General features: G+C 35.1%; 2 protein-coding genes across 2 annotated transcripts in view; one reads left to right on the forward strand and one right to left on the reverse strand.

The window, feature by feature from the left end:
* The window catches only part of LOC136816441 (uncharacterized), a 31,727-nt gene extending 15,489 nt beyond the window's left edge, over positions 1–16,238 (reverse strand). Inside the window, exons 1-3 of the mRNA XM_067072763.1 lie at positions 15,926–16,238; positions 14,828–15,110; positions 183–241 (exon numbers count right to left, since the gene is read on the reverse strand). Coding sequence (XP_066928864.1) covers positions 183–241; positions 14,828–15,110; positions 15,926–16,209 — 626 coding nt within the window. The 5' untranslated portion in view covers positions 16,210–16,238. The remainder of the gene's footprint in view (positions 1–182; positions 242–14,827; positions 15,111–15,925) is intronic.
* On the forward strand, positions 3,324–7,558 carry LOC136816440 (uncharacterized). The gene is made up of 3 exons (XM_067072762.1): positions 3,324–3,842; positions 4,930–5,176; positions 5,920–7,558. The coding sequence occupies exons 1-3, from the start codon at positions 3,417–3,419 to the stop codon at positions 7,266–7,268; spliced, it is 2,022 nt and encodes a 673-aa protein (XP_066928863.1). The 5' UTR covers positions 3,324–3,416; the 3' UTR covers positions 7,269–7,558.
* Positions 16,239–16,961: the final 723 nt, after the last annotated feature.

Below are 16,961 nucleotides of genomic sequence, written 5' to 3' on the forward strand. Positions count from 1 at the left end.
CGAACGAACGAACGAACGAACGAACGAACGAACGAACGAACGAACGAACGAACGAACGAACGAACGAACGAACGAACGAACGAACGAACGAACGAACGAACGAACGAACGGACAGAGGTTAATTTATAGGACCTCCACCGGGGTAGGTCAAAAAAAATATTAAGGATGAATGTTGTACTTACTTATTCGATTTTCCGATATATTTGATCGGAATGCCGCTGAACAATCGTCTGAGTTCATCCTTAAAAAAAAAATGTTGAATTTAAAATTGCAATCAAATCATTTTTCAAATTTTCATCCTAACTCAAAGACAGTAGAATAGGTCCGGGGGAGGGAGGGTCATTCGAATTTGGGGGATATTGAAGTTGAATAGGTTTTGAAGTAAGCGCAACCCCCTTAAATCGATTTTGGCCAGTTTAGAGACATTCGGATTATAGCGGTTCAAACTATGGAGACCCACTTTTATCAAACTTACTGGTCATCGTATGAAGCCTCTTTAATTAATTTCAAATTAATTAAGTAGAAAGTAATTTAAAAATGTCATTAATTAGCGTTTCATTTATGAATACTTATTCAGAGAAAACTAATTTCATGCGGATAAAGAAAACTTTCATGATCAAGAAAGAAAGGTTAGTTATGTAAAGTTTTCTACTGTCTACGTTTGATACGTTATTCATAGAAAAGCAAGAAAATAATTTGGAGTGAAAAAGATAAAAGAAAGAGGATTATTTCAAGAAATAATATGAAGGATATGAGAAATAATATTCCTCGAAACAATACTTTGATAATTATCTCCACTCTGTGATCTGGTGATAAAAACAAATCATTTTACACAGCCAAAACATGAGCAAAACACCTGCTATTATTTGTGAGTAAAGGGTAAGTTATATCGAAAGTGGTTGAGTGACCTGGTCTTTGATTTTAAATGTGAGCGAAAAAAAACTCATAAAAGTTCAGTCAGTTGGAACTGGGTTGGAATAAAGTTCCGCTTTTTTTGGGACACATTTTGCATTTGGAATTGAATATCTATTGATTGAACCTGATTGAACAGAGAAATGTAATCTTATTTTTATGGAAAATTTGTCCGCTTTTTTTGGGACACATTTTACATTTGGAATTGAATATCTATTGATTGAACCTGATTGAACAGAGAAATGTAATCTTATTTTTATGGAAAATTTGTCCGCTTTTTTTGGGACACATTTTACATAGAGAGAGAGGGATGGATATTGTAGATTGAAATTAGGGAGATTGAATGCATAGAAAATGTAATAATTTTTTTTTGCTTTTTAATGTGTTACATACCAACATGTTTTGAATCGAGGGAAAGTACGTAGATTCAAAACAAACACTTTTTCATAAGAAACAAGCTGGCTTAACTCAATAAAGTTTTCTAATTTTTCATGATTTTTAGTATGAAATGTTAGGCTATTTTCAATTAAACCCATGTTCCACATTTAGTCAGCATGTAAAATCGTTCTCGGTGATTTCTTTTAGTCTCAATCGAGCCTAATGTTATTATAAAGGACCTGAATATCACTTTTAAAACTTCAAATTCTAATAAATAAGTTGGCATTACAAAAACATGAGAACAGGGAAATTTGGTTACGTAATGTTTATACAGTGAAGTAAATATAAACATTGCAGAAATGTTGAAGTAATCAAAACAAATCTGAATAAAATAAAATTTTCTAAAATTTTTTTATATGCTCTGAGCTGAACACATTTTCATTTCTGTTGTAGCGTGAGTGAATTGTTTAAACAAGTTGCTTTTAATTTTCTCTGATGGCCTCGGTTGTATTTTTTATTAACGATGGATTTTTAGGTGGTTGTCGATTGTTGTTGTTTTGGGTTTTCTTACGCTGGAATATTTTGTTCATTTTATGACTGATTTTATGAATGAGCCCCCCCCCCCAGCGGTTGGCGTGATGAAATTTTGAAAAAAAGGCGTGATGGCATGAAAATGAAGTGGCGGCGTGATCGTGAAATCGAGTTTTTTTAGGCGTGATGGCGTGAAATTTGGGTCCGCTGAGAGTGTCGTCCCAGTATCTCCAGCAACAAATTCAACAAACAATAAGCACTATTTAATTTGATCAGTCTATTCCTGTAAAGAATCCTGCGTTATAACACGCATGCGCAATTTGTCGTTCTTTTAAACCATATGCAGCTAGTCCAAAAGAGAAATCAAAACATTGAAGTGGACAAACTATCCGAGTGGATGGGTTGTGGATGGCGGATTTGTCATTCTTTTTGTCTAATTTTAGCAAATGTAGGATTCTTTAGATTAGCTCCCTCTATACCTCAAATCTTCAACAAAAGTGCATTCGGCTTTAGCCCGCTTAAGCAAGTGTTTACTACAAATATGTAAATTTGTACGCGGTATTTGTTGGTTGTGGTGAGACGTGGGTTTCTATATTCATTTGATTCAAATCAGAGAATAAACATTTATAAAATTCGCCATTTTTCAAAGAAGTAAACCTCATCAAAATTAAATGAAAAAGGGATAGAATTCAATTCAATTTGTTATTGAAAAATCTAACCTGTTTTGAATCAAAGGTCTAACTGGTCGTGGTGAGAAGTTTTGATAGAAATGAAACGGTAAATTCAGTAGATTGAAATCGATAACCTTTGTATTTTCAATACTGTAGTCGTAACTAAATTAAAAATTATTTGCTAAAGGTTTTCGAAGAGTAGAGATGTGAAAGAATTTAGTTCAAAAAAAGTACAAAAAGTTATATAGATGAAAAAAAATAGAACACACAGAGAGAGTGTAGGAGGGCTCAAAATCTTTTCTGGAAAAAAAGGAGAGAAAATAATAAATCTTTCATAGGGATATTTTTGGTCCTTAAAGGCAAATATATCAGTCTCAAAGACATCACAGTGTTTGTTTTGCTTCTGGAGTACTTTTTGATAGAAAAATTATCTTCTAAATATTGACGTTTTTTGGACGTTGTTTACAATGGATACAGCAGGTTACCTGATAACAGATGGTCATAATTTTCTTACGCGTACGGTAAACCTTTGAATGCACTGAAAAATCAATGACCGAGTAAATTTAATAACAAGAATCTTGTTTCAAAAATTGAACTTTTTTCTGATACAGCGTCCTATTTCAACACCATACTTAACTTTGTTGTCATCCCCAGTCCCTTTAAAGCGATGCGCAGACCCAACGAAATTGAGCTGATTCGTCAGACTCTTTTGTTTTTTATACCGATCACCTTAAAGAGCTTCACCGTGGTGGACAGAAAACAATCACGATCTGATTTAAGTTACAATAGGGTTGCACTATTTTTATTTCAATTTGATATTTCTAAATATTCAGTATTCTAGACTGGCAGACAATATGCATACGAAAAAACAAAGTTAATTGAAAACCCTGTCTGTATGGAACAGAAAGAATCAAAAGATATACAATGATGTTGAAATTTGTTTCATTGATGATTGCGGCTCTGGTTATCGTTGCCATGACAAAAGCATCTCGCCCAAGATGCAAATCAAATTTCAGATTCGACCGTGATAATCCGAACAACGATGACATATACGCCAAAGCGTGGCGAACACCATGCTCCAAAGACGTCGAACCTATTTGCAATCAAAGCGTTATAATATCTTGGATGCAAATGCAGCCTTTCACCAGCGCTCAGATTCTCAATAAAACAGTTTGGCCGACCACTGGATTATTACAACAAATCATATCGGTGGCTTTGGCAGAATGCTGTGGCAACTGTTTGAATATTACGTTCAAATACGTAGAGAATAGGACACAGTTGATCTCCTTTGAAAACAAAGAAGAAAGTGACATTATATTGCCGACCTTTAGTCAAGGACGCCAGTATCAGGTCAGTGTACACTTTTTTATAAGAACAAAGTAAATTAAATATTAGGAACAAGTTAAGAATATTTTACGGACTCTAAAAACAGCAAGCATCCTGTGAACATGAAATTTCTCCTTCAAGATATAGATTGATGTACTTTTTATTAGTTCGACTCTTATCTATTTGCATGCTTGGTCATAAACCAGACCGATTCCGCATGACTTTTTATTTTTTTTATTTTTACGAACGACAAACGATCAGCATATATATGTACAGGGGGGGGGGTGAAGCAGTTAGTACAAGACATCATGCCGGTTAGTACCGTGGTGGTGTGCCATATGAATTGGATAAAATCACTTAGTACTCAGATGTACTAACTGCAAAAAAGGGTGGTCCCCTGCTAAAAATTTGCCAAATTTTGGTACTAATTGTGTAAAAAATAGGATTTTGTGAGAAAATAAAAAAAAAAGACCATATTTTCCCAAAAAAATTTTTTGGGAAGTAGATTTTTTTTTCAAATTTTCGAAATTTTTTTTTTAAATCTTAAAAACAATTTGCTGGTTGCAATAGAAATTTGATTTTCTAAAATGTTGTTTTTTCCTATTGAAAGCTATGGATATTGAATCATTTTTAAGATATTAAATTTGATTTTTATTTATTTTATTGAATTTATGAAGGTCAAAAGCCTTTTTCAAGGCTAAATTCAGTTAGTACTAACTGTACTAAGTGTACCAAGGTGGTGGTGTTACTAACTTCTTCCGAGAAAGCAGTTAGTAGGCATGATGTCTTGTACTAACTGCTTCACCCCCCCCCCCCTGATATGTACGGATTTTAGTTACATTTTACTTGTGCAAGGTTGTGAATATTCGTTCGGACCTGTGCATAGTTTAAATTTTTGCTTCAATTTTTTGGGTGAAACTTTATGTCAGTTAGAAACAGACTTGCATGGTTATTCCTAACTGGATTTTTCGGATTCGGTCTATAGGTGATGGTTACCGACAGAAATTTTTAAAATTCTATTTTTGACCTTTTCAGTTTCATCAAAGATACCTTATTTATACGTAAACAAATTTACACAGTTCAGATGTGATAATAATAACTTCATTTTCAGGTCAATTCAACTCTACCTATGTTGAATATCCCAGTCATCCAGCTCTCTTCCGCCATGTTTATTATCAAATCATCCATTTCGGCGACATTGTTTGCACATGAGGTTGTCATGGCGATCATTGATATTTGGCCATTGCTCGGGGTAGCAATATTGTTATGTTTTGCAGCCGGGGTTGCGATTTGGATTGTGGATACATGGTGGAATAAAGAACACTTCCCGAGAAGATTTGTCAGCGGTGCTTTTGAAGGTAGTTCTTTTGATACTGACTTAGTAACTTGGTAACTTAGTAACTTGGTGATTTCTTGGTTTGTTATAATTGATTCTAAGGAACCTTTTATACGGCCAAAAGCTCAGTCGACAATGCTAGCAATCATTACAGATGAACAGTTTGACTAATGACTTTATAATGATGAAATTTTTGCCCTTTTGGATGATGCAGATGAGATGAAGTTTTTGTAAGATACTTTCATAATTGGCCATTTGAAGTAATAAAAATGACGCGTTCTTTAGAAAAAGTAGCAAAATTGTTTTATTATTGGTTAACGACCAACCAAATCAAATAAGAGCTTGTAAAAACTCCATCTCGTCCCGGATGATGAGAGCATTGAGTTTCAAGCCCGAAGGGCTAGAGGTCAATCTCTTTGGTAGGATTTGAAGCCAACAAATCCTACCAAAGTTGCGCGGCCTTGAGCGACCCGCCTGGTTTTTACACAAATGACAGATTGAAACTAAAATTTACCGCTTAATTTCGAAAAATATATCACTCGAAAACAAAGGAATTGCTAGATTCAATCCGTCATCAAAAATACGGCGCATATTTTAAGGCTTCAATTTTTCTTGCCTGAGAAAGGTTAGAGATTGACCTCTAGCCCTTCGGGCTTGAAACTCAATGGATGAGAGTATTGAAAATGTCTTCTTAATTTAAAATCTTTGTCGAGTTCTCATATTGTAATACTAAAACTAAGTAAAGAACATTTTTTTATTTTTCAGGCTTTTGGTGGGCGTTTATCAGTATGACGACCGTGGGTTACGGAGACAGAGTTCCGCGGTCTGTCCCGGGTCGTCTCATATCCGTATTCTGGATACTTTGCGGAATGACCATATGTGCTTTACTAACTGCCGCCCTGACAACCGCCATCACCACAGTAGCGGCATCTCAAAGACCAACAGTTAATAAAGGGCGGGTTGGTTTATTGAAGGATCGAGTGTTCGAGAAATCGGTTTTGATGAAAGGTAATGCAGACAAACGATATCAAAACAGTGTGCCAGAGCTGACGAAAGCTCTCATCGATGGTAGAATAGACGGTCTTCTGCTGGATATCTACACAGCTAAATACCATTCAAAAGAAATTACAGACGAGCTTTATGTTGACTCTATAGTTACCGATATGGACCAATCATATCTCGGTTTGACCATCTATAGGGGCGATTTGTATGAGTTAATACTGGAATATATCGAATATCATCGGGATTATATTAACGATTTTGTGTTCGATACTTTCCGCTCAATGGAAGAACTTCAATCACCAGAGATCGCAGCCAATTTGATTTTTACCACTAAATCTGGCATGTTTGAACCGATCTTGTATTCTTGTTTAATCATCCTGGGATTGTCCTTACTAATAGGTGGAACTTACGAGTTGATACAATATAGAAAACGAAAGCGATTGCATCGCAAAAGAACAATCAATAATTTCACGTTGAAATCTTTAAAAAAGGAAGAGAAAATGTTGACAAGCGAACTGGAAGAACTTTTAAAACGTTGGGACAAACATTTACTAACATTAATGAATACTTACTCTATTGAAGGGATGTTCAAGAAATCAAGCACAACTTTCCCTGATATACTAGTCAAATTATCACCCTATAAAATAGAGAAAGACTATTCCCCGGATGATGTCATCATTGAACAGGCTGAAGAAGCAGCGTCAACACATTCTCAGCAAACACCAGTTAAAAAGACTACACCTTCTAAAAAGAAGCCGTTGAAAAAGAGACCATCTGGTACTAAGAATAATAAAATCTCTCCAGAACCTGTCGCGGATTTAGATGATAGCATAGACGGGGGCAGTGAAGAACAACGAGGGAACGGGTATGTAAAACTACGTGACAACGAATCGAAAAAGAAACCGCAACGAACTTCAAAAGCAAAACGGACGGGTTCCTCTACTTCAGGAGGAGGCGTTCGTAAAAAAGGGAAAAAGACTAAAAAAGACAGGATGGTTGACAGTGATAGATCGCATTATGGGACCTACGAGGATCAGGAGAGTAGTGTACATTTACCAAATACGATGAGGTTGCCACCGTTGAGACATCATAGAGCTGAAGATATTGTCTAAGTTTTCGGCTAGGTTCATTTTTTAACAGATTTTATAGAGTTTTTTAGGAATTTTTATCATGTCATTATAGTTTGTTTGAAATAGTTTTTTTAAATTTAGATAAAGGATTATCCTTCCACTTTTTATCATCCTTTGACCTTCTAAAAATAGCCCTCCCAATGTTTTCGTGCCTTCTCGAATATATTACAGAACAAACCATGAAACTTGCGGTTTCAATTAGATTTTTTGGACTTATTGGATTATTCAGGCAAAGACAGGGACACAAAAAAGACTCTTTTTTATCATGAACCAAATAAAGAAAGGTCGTATTTTTAATATCATTAAAATATATTATCAAAAGCGAAGTTGGCCGATTGAGAGTGGGTGGTAGCCTGATTTGTTGCCCAATCAGCAACTAGTTTTCCCATATCTTTATTTCGATCGCCGTAGCTGTACCATAGAATGCACCCCCCTGAGTTTAGGGGAGGGGGGCTAAACCATTTTTGTTTGATTGGGGGCTGTATTTTTCAAAAATACCGGGGGCCAGCTTGCTAGTGGGGCTGAGTGTTGTGTAATAGAACTGGGGGTAGAGCTAATAGGTTGAAAATATTCTAAATCATGATAAAAATCTATGCTGTGGGAAGGTTTTATCCCTCTTGAAAAAAAATTTGCCACAATCCGTGCCATAATATATTTGCACTTTTGGCTAATTTACCATTTTTCGAAAATTGAAGTTCGAGCGAGAATGTCAATTTCAGGCCCTCAACTTGATTTCATCGATTATTTCGATCTGGGAGGGATTTATTGGTTTCTAGGCTATATTTCAAGCCCTACTGGACCATTTTTAAACTTTTGGATCCTCAGATCCTAAGGTCCTAAAGTCTTAAGTCTAGCGTTAAAACTCAGAGTTAAAACTCTACCCTTCGAACCTACTTTAGAGCACTTACAAATCGATTGTGGTTTCAAAACACCCCGGTGAATTTCCCTTTTGTGCCAAGGGGCAATTATTAAAGGGACCAAAAGGCATCTGGGACTGAAAATTTTTTTCAGTTACATTTTCAATTTATATGTATCATTTTCATAGTATCTTAAACTCGTTTGCAGTTGTTTTAGAGCTACAGCACTTCCGAAACATGATTTTGCCATTTTTTAGGCTAAAAAGCCTTGAAATTAAAGCTTTTTAGCCTAAAAAACAGCCACAGCCATATCACAAAAAATACAAGAATGCTGCAGTTTTAGTTGTTCAAATCCAACATAGGCAAACAATTGATCAAGAAAACTCATTTACAGCAATGTTTGGCTTCCCTGGATTGAACGTTGATGATTTTATTTTCCAAAAATCTTGGTTACGGAATGACGGAAAAATTAAAAATGCTGTAAAGTTTTAAGGAAACATTTTTTTAGAGTAAAATATTTTGGCAAGTTTCTACCTTTACTGAGTACTTCAAACCAGGGCCTAAATTAATTGCCATTGGGGGAAGACTGGTTTTTGATTGAGAAATCATTTTTGGTTACGGAATGACGGAAAATTATCTTACTTTACTGAAATAAAAATTATGAAATTTTCACTTAACCATATCACCTCAAACATTTTTTAAGCTGATATAGTAACTTTGTATCAAAATCTAAGCATTTGATCTATCTTGAAAACCTTTCCATTAACCCTATATAGGGTTCTAAAGTTAAATAAAATTTTTACAGCCGATTCTGTTTCATATCATGTGTACCACATTCATGATAAATTTAAAAAATTGGTTGAGTGTTACCGAAAATCTTTTTGATTTTCTCAAAGTGTTATAGTTGCTATGGCTAAAAATCATGACCTTGATAGCATAATCATCAGTCAGTGTCAATTTATTAACCACTTTAACAATAAAAATTTTTGGGTGACACTCTGTTTCATGGAAAAAATGGACAGTTTTTGGCCCAGCTAGCGTTAGCGAACGGGCCTTTCAAAAGCAACTGTCTGTTTGTCCGTCCCACTTTCTTTTTCATTTTTACAAAAACCGCGCTCCTTCTAAATTGTAGACTAGCAAGTATCCGTATTGCGTATTGTATTCAGTGAAGGGAGTGAGTCTGTTGCAAGCGGAGCTGCAGAGTGAAATACAACGATTAGTTACTAGTCTATCTAAGTTGTTGTTGTTGTAGATCTCGCGCTCTTTGCATTTTATAGCTCAAAATGGCGGATTAAGTGGAGACAAAGTTTTTTTCTCCTCCTGAAATATCAGACAAACTCTGACATTTTCAGACGCTGTTGTTTCATTGATTGTTGCTGTTTACAGATTTATTGATATACAATCGTTATTTTTCGTGATTATTCATCCTTTTACTGTGTTGTTTGCTGCTTGCTCATTTGTAAAACAAGAGGTATGTATTTTTTTTGGAATAAAATTTTTCAGATCGAGTAGAATAGGCCACAAAACGTCTAATCCTGACCACCCCTTTCTAATCCAGACCTACTTCTAAAATAAACAATTTTTCCAAATTTAGATGGTATTTTATATTGGACCAGTAGATTAGTTCTTCTTCATACTATTCAATTAAAGTTTTTAAGGTAAAGACAGTATTTTCTGTAAATTAGTATCCAGCAGACGGTGTCAATCGAACGAATCGAACGCAATTGAATGCAATCGAATAATTGCAATTCGATTGTCAAACGCAATCGAATCGCAATGGAATATTACCCAGGATTTACTTTTCGATTGCTTCGATTACGTTCGATTGTATTCGATTACGTTCGATTGTATTCAATTACGTTTGATTGATTCAATTGTGTATTAGATTTTATTCGATTTGGTAGGGTACTTAAGCACTCGGCCGTCCACGCTAAAAACCTCTAACAGAGTGATCCAATTTGATTTAATCGCAATCAAACTCATCGAACATAATCGTAATCGAACATTAATCCAATTGTAATTGTAATTGACAATCAATCGAACCAATCGAACATAGTCAACTATCAATCGAACATAACTCGAACGCAATCGAACACAATCGAATATTACCCAGGAATAGGCCGTTTGATTAAGATTCGATTACGTTCGACAATCAAATCGCAATTATTCGATCGCGTTCGATTACATTCGATTGGTTCGATTGCGATTTTTGTTCGAAGTTGTTCAATTGACACCATCTGGTAGTATTAGAGGTAGGTCAGGATTAGAAAGGGGTGTTCAGGATTAGACAATCTGACAATATCAGATTCAAGATTTTTCTGCTATAAAAGTGATTCTGTATTGGTAATCCAGTACTTTCAAAAAAGCATTTTACCTCGGACAACCTGTGTCATCCACCGCCTTATAACAGACTTAAACTGGAGCAGCCCAATGCCCGTTTCCAGACAATGTCAATCGAACGCAATTGAATGATGCGATTAATTCGATTGTTGAATACAATTTAATCGCAATCAAATATTACCCAGGATTTATTGCCGTTCGATTATGAGATATAATCGAATCAATTGAATATTACTCTCGGGTACCTAATAGCCGTCCCCCCCCCGCTAATTAATTTTTCGAAAATTTTCCACCCAGGACATCCTTATTCCAACCCCCCCGCTTATTGATTTTTGGGAAAATGTTTTTGAAAGTTCCCTCTTTTGTCCTAACTCTGCTGTATTAGCCTCCTTTTCAAAAGTTTTCCACCCAGGACATTTTTATTCCAACCCCCCCCGCTTATTAAGTTTTGAGATTTTTTCCAACCCCCCCGCTTATTCCAAACCCCCCGGCTATTAGGTACCCGAGAGTACTTACTCTAACTAAGTGTGCCGCATTTAATTTTTGTGATTTTAGGTGCGCGCTTTTTAAATAGGGGACAACGCTTAATAGAGGGAGGTGCTTGATAGAGGGAATTCTGTGGTCGCGGCCTTGTCTGATCAAACGCAATCGAACATCATTGTCCATGAATCGAACGAGTCAAACGTAATTGACAGTCAATCAAACCAATCATTTACGCAAGCCCCTGGCAACCCCCAGAAATTTCCAGGGCGATATGGGGGTAGACATTAATTGCCCGGTTTTCCTCTTGCCTTTTCTTCCGCTCTACCCCGAAAACGAGCATGACGAAGGAGAACGGCCACAACCATTGCCTAGTAAAATTTTGGACAGTCAATTTGGCTGTGTTTGAATACATAGACCTTTTTTCAAAGAGGCCACCCTGTTGAATAATTATGTAGTCCAGCAGAAAAACAATGATAAAACCATGCATAATTATTACAATATGCATGATACAGTAATTATGCATGGCTTTATCATTGTTTTTATGGCTGGACTACATAATTATTCAACAGGACCTCCTCTTTGAAAAAAGGTCTATTCTCTTTTACATCTTTGGGGTCTTTGACGAAAGATTCTCAAATTTTTTATCGGCATTTGGCCGATTAGGGGGGGGGGGAGTTCCAACTACATGCCGATAAAAAAGCAAGTATTGTGACGAAAATCTTTTTAGCCAATTTCTTTCTGATTTCGTCCACAAACTCCATTGAAAGCATACAATTTCACTAACTTTCACCTTTGCGCACAAATTCGCAACTTAAAAAGTACATTTTTGAATTAGCTTTGATAAAAAAACTCTTTTTACATTGGTCAGCGCACTGCCTTTTCTTACAAAATGTTGGGAATTCATTGCGTCTTTTTTAAAACTTTTGGAACTAATTTTCAGGGTTTTTCTCAAAAATTATTATTGTAATTTTTATGTGTTACACCAGGATCAACTGTGAAAATTAAATGATTTTTTCACGGACCGTGAAAATTAGTTCCCTTTAGGGTACATAGAATAAACATAGCAGAAATATTATTAGAACAACCTTTCATCTGCTTCAAAATGGTTATAAAATTGGTAAATTTTCAAATTCTTTGATGTTAAATTAATGTTTCTTCTTTTCAGCTTGAAAACAACTCCTGACCAGTTGTCATCTGTCTTACCATGAATGATTTATTCAGGTGGTACTTATGAGCTAGAGGGGGATCGAAAGCAGGTCTAAACTTGACATCATTTCATGCTTGCAGCAGGAATATGTAATAACGAAGCTGGATGATGAACAAGAACTCCTTAGGAAACTGCATCTTTGTCTTTTCTATTGTAACTGTCATAATAGAAACCATCTCTGTCCTTTTAAGTGTTTATTTTTAAAGATAAAAAGGCCAGGAAAACTTTCATACAGTAATTTGCTCGATTTAACTGTTTCATGGAAAAAGTTCCAGTAAGTCAATAGTCAAGAGCTTTCTCGTAAATGAAATTTAATTTATCAGCATGTGCCATGAATTTGACTGCTTTTGTGCTTTTCTTGAATAACTTTGCATGTAAATATTTTCTTTGACTAATTAATTTCCAATTGATATGATGATGAATAGTATACATCTTTCTAAATTCCTTTTTTATTTCTTTTTACAGATTTCAAGACCAAAGTGTTACTAAACCCCTACTGAAGGGTTAAACCCTTCAACCACTTACCTCAGATTACTCGCCTCACCAGATTACCTGGAACAACGAATTACTCGGCATTACTAGATTACTCGGAATGCATGCTTGCAGAATACTAGATTGCATGGTTAATAGATTACTCGGCTAATCAAACTTGCGACATATCGATACTACTTCGAAATCGACTTAGCTTACTTAACTACTCTCATATTCAGCTACTTATATTATCTACTAGTATCGAAATTTAAATAAAGAAATTTGGAATTAAAAACCAAACTTTATTTTACATTGGAAAAACAAGCTTATTTATATATAATAGGAAAAAAAACTCTATTTTGCATAGGAAAAACTAAACTTTATTTTACATAGGAAAAACAAACTGTATTGATCTGGGGTTATTAGAGACAATGAGTGTTTGAAATCTTTTCTTGTTATGAAAGGTTATTTCTTAATTACATGCATTTTGTTGAAAACAATTAACTAGAATCAACTTTAGACCTATTGCAGTGTCATAAAAAACTAAAATAGTAATTTTTTTGTAATAATGTCCCAAGAGATTTATTGGCTTCTTTTGAGAGACATAAGAATTTTGCTTAGAGGCTTTTTGAACCACGCTTCACACAAAATCTCTTAAACGTAACAACATACTATCGTCAGCTACATAAAGAGTAGGGTTTGGTACAGGTGCTAGGACATTGGAAAAAACCAATACACAAAAAAACCGTTCTATTTAAAGGTTATGTACTTAGGTTTGTCTAACATAAGTATTCCCGTTTCTGTTGAGCACAATTGTATCAGACCAGATTCGGCTTATTGTCTTTTTTGCGAGATAAACAAATATTTGATTTCTCTCTGTTTCATCAAAAATGCTTCACATTTGTATCTATTCAATACGAAAGAGCTTGTAATCTAAAAAAGCTGAGTTAGCAAACGAAATCATTATACCTAACTTTATACTTTGCATAGGAAAAACGAAACTTTATTTTACAAAAACCAAACGTTATTTTATAAAAGAAAAACTATTGAACAAAAAATTATACTCTGTTGTTGCATTTGATATAGGTGATGCGCATCGTCTCGTTTATTGTTGCCCCAGCTAACCCCCGTCTTTGTATTTTTCTTTTTTGATTATGCAACATTGTAGAGTATTGTACGATGACCCCTAACACGTTTTTACTACTTTTCGCTTTTGCTGGGCCTTCACGCCCAACGGGCTACTTGTTGAGCTTTAAAATGCCATAACTTTAGTTTCGCTTGTGCTACAGACTTGTATGAGCTCTCATTTTTCAGCATTTTTTATTGTGCATCCTCTGAAATTAAAATCATTCAATGACAATCTCCACTTTATGCACAGTATCCTTTTGAAATCAAGGTGGTCTCTGGTTCCCTTTAAAATAATTTTGCCCCAAGTATTTTGTCCCTGATTGCAGCGGCGCAATAAATTTATCCAAAATTTGCATGCAAAATTTGTTTTGTAAAAGTGGGGGCTATGTTTCTAGAATTTAGCCGGAGGCTATTTTCCTTAGCCCCCCCTGAAAAATGCTGGGGGCAGGACCCCTCTGCACACTATGTGTATATATTAATTCCTTTCGTTTTCTGAGTTCTTACTCCAAAAAGCAGGCTTTGTCATTTGAAAATTCCAGACGTGTGGTCAATCGCACTCCTAAAAAGTATATTAGGCGTGTGATAAGGAGTGCTATGCATAACTTTAAGTAGTAAAATCCAAATTTATGGCGTGTGATTAATCACTCTCCTCAAAGATTTTAGGTGTGTGTGGAGGTGTGCGCGTGCTATCACACGCCTCAAACGATGCAGCCTAAAAATGTATTCAATCTGTTTGTTTTTATTGACAAAGCCTGATTCTAGCCTTTGTTTGGAATATTTTAATGATTAAAATGTTTAACTATTGAAAATTTAATTTAAAATCTTTCATTTCATCGGTCTTAATAAGATAAAAAATGTGTACGTTGGAAGTTATAAAAAACTTAAACAAAGGCGTACCCTGGTATCCGTTCTCCGTAAATATTTCTGGAAGGTGTCGCATCCCCCCCACATTAATAAAGGGCAAAAAAGGGGCTTGCTTTAAAAATGTTCTTTCTAAAGCCACTATATTCAAATTTCTCTTAATTTCAAGATTTTTAATGAATGAAAGCACTCACATCATTTCTTATACCGTTCAGCCTTCCAATCAAAGTGTATTCGCCTCTTGTATTTCTCGTCAATTGGTTCAGCCTGTTCCAGTCAAACTGATTAGGGAGTCCCATCGGTGTTTGTATTGGCTGTGGAGGAAGTTCCATCTTTTTTGGTGATTTTCTTTTAAAACCTCCATTATTTTTGTTCTTCCTATCGCTTCTTGAAGGTTTTAATTTGCCAACGGGTTGGCCATCAGATATGAGTGCAATTTCTTCAGGAGATTTGTGTGGTACACTCCCTGTTATCGTTCTGTTGAGAAAAAAATCAAATATTCACTTAGTGCAAGAAAAAAACACAAATGAGGAATGCTTGAAAAATCAAGGAACATCAATATTGGGATGAGCTGGAGTTTTTAGAAGATACTTCACTAATTGGTCATTCGAAGTAATAGAGATGACGTGTTCTTTAGAAAAAGTAATGAAATTAACTTAACGACCAACCAAATCACATAAGAGCTTGTAAAAACTCCAGCTTGTCCCCCAATATTGGGGAAAAACTTTTCTCTGTTTACTGAAAATATAATTTTGGACAGACAGAGGGGTTTAAGGGGGTACCCGATTCCGCATTTCCACTAATTTTTTTCCTAATTTCTGTCAAACTGTCTAAAAAAGGACTGAAATTCTGCCACCAAAAATTCCTTTGAAATTCAAGATTTTTGTCAAAAATTCAGAATAATTTTTGCTAATCCCGAAATTTCGGAAAACATTTGCAAAATTCTGTTTTTCCGCACTAAAATTGTTCAATTTTCCATCTCTATCAGAGGGCCCAATTTCCAAAATTCCGTCTAAATTTTTGTCAAGTTCTGTCACTCCATCCGAAAAAAGGGCTGATTCAGCTCCTCCGCCAACCATGCAACCCCCCCAGACAATGCAAAGAGTTTCAATTTCATGGAATTTTAAAAAGCAAAATACATCAAAGTTTTGCAAAATAATATTCATTCTCTTTTTCAAAATTGATCAAGGATACGCTTTTTGTGATTGAAATACTTATTAATTTGTTGAATATTCTATCTTGTTCCTGTAAAAATTTTCAAAAATCTTTGATGATAAAACTTTAAAACTTACTTTGCTGCGGCTTTCTTAGCATGTTCCGAAGTAAAGGAAGTGTTATCCAAGATTGCAAAGACAATATTATCGTTGTTCTTGAGTGAGAATTCCATGCGACAAACGTCCCCTTCCAAGGCTAAGAGAAACTCATAAATATTTTTGAAGCCAAGTGATTTGATAGGTAGATGTTCACCCATAATATCATAATACTCTCTGGCCAATTTAGATTGCATTGTACCACTGGCTGCTAATAAAACAGACCGCAAATCCATTTTCACATTATCTGGAATCTTGCCACCCATGCTTAAGAATTATTTAGTTGCGTAACTCTAAAAATTAAAGGTTACATGTATTAATAATCATTTGAAATCTGCTTCAATCCAAAAAAAAATCAAACATTAAAGTGATTGCATGATTTGGAGATATTGCATCCAGCATATGCACCAAAGCAGGGGGGGGTTCAAGCAGTTAATCCAAAACACTATGCCTGTTTTGACCGTGGTGGTCCATTTTCAAATTTTGAAAAATATAGTTAATCCAAGAGTGGATTAACTGCCAACTTTCATCTCATCTCGGACTTCGATGAGTAAAGAGCTCTAAAGTTTTTTTGGCGCTCACACCATCTTGAACATTCAACATGTCGATTACAACAAGAAATCAACAAAACCAACAAGAAAAAGAATTTATGAAAGAAAACTTTAACAAAATAAATGAAAAACTAGACAAATTAACACTAGATGAACTCAACATCCAAAAAGATAACCGAAATAAAAAATGTAATCATAAAAAACTTGGTCGAGTCAAACAAAAAATTGCAAAAAACTGTTGAAAATCTTAAAAATAAAGTGAACAAGCTAGAACAACGTGAGAAGGAACAAACAATAAACATAGAAAAGCAAAATCAATATGGAAGGCGAAATAATGGGAAGTCAGTGGCATAGCAATGATGTAGAGATGAAGAAATGGGAAGATAAAGTAATTAAGATTTTGGAAAAGATTGATGGAAAGTAAACGAAGAACTATAGATCCACAGACTTCCACCAACAAGAAACAA

This window comes from Clytia hemisphaerica, unplaced genomic scaffold (assembly GCF_902728285.1).
Source record: "Clytia hemisphaerica strain Z4C2 unplaced genomic scaffold, Clytia hemisphaerica genome assembly, whole genome shotgun sequence".
Lineage (NCBI taxonomy): Eukaryota > Metazoa > Cnidaria > Hydrozoa > Leptothecata > Clytiidae > Clytia > Clytia hemisphaerica.

Coding starts and splice junctions, on each gene's coding strand:
- LOC136816440 (XM_067072762.1), top strand. CDS start 3,417: ATGATGTTGAAATTTGTTTCATTGATGATTGCGGCTCTGGTTATCGTT. Junction 3,843..4,929: donor GTCAAGGACGCCAGTATCAG/GTCAGTGTACAC, acceptor CTTCATTTTCAG/GTCAATTCAACTCTACCTAT. Junction 5,177..5,919: donor TGTCAGCGGTGCTTTTGAAG/GTAGTTCTTTTG, acceptor TTTATTTTTCAG/GCTTTTGGTGGGCGTTTATC.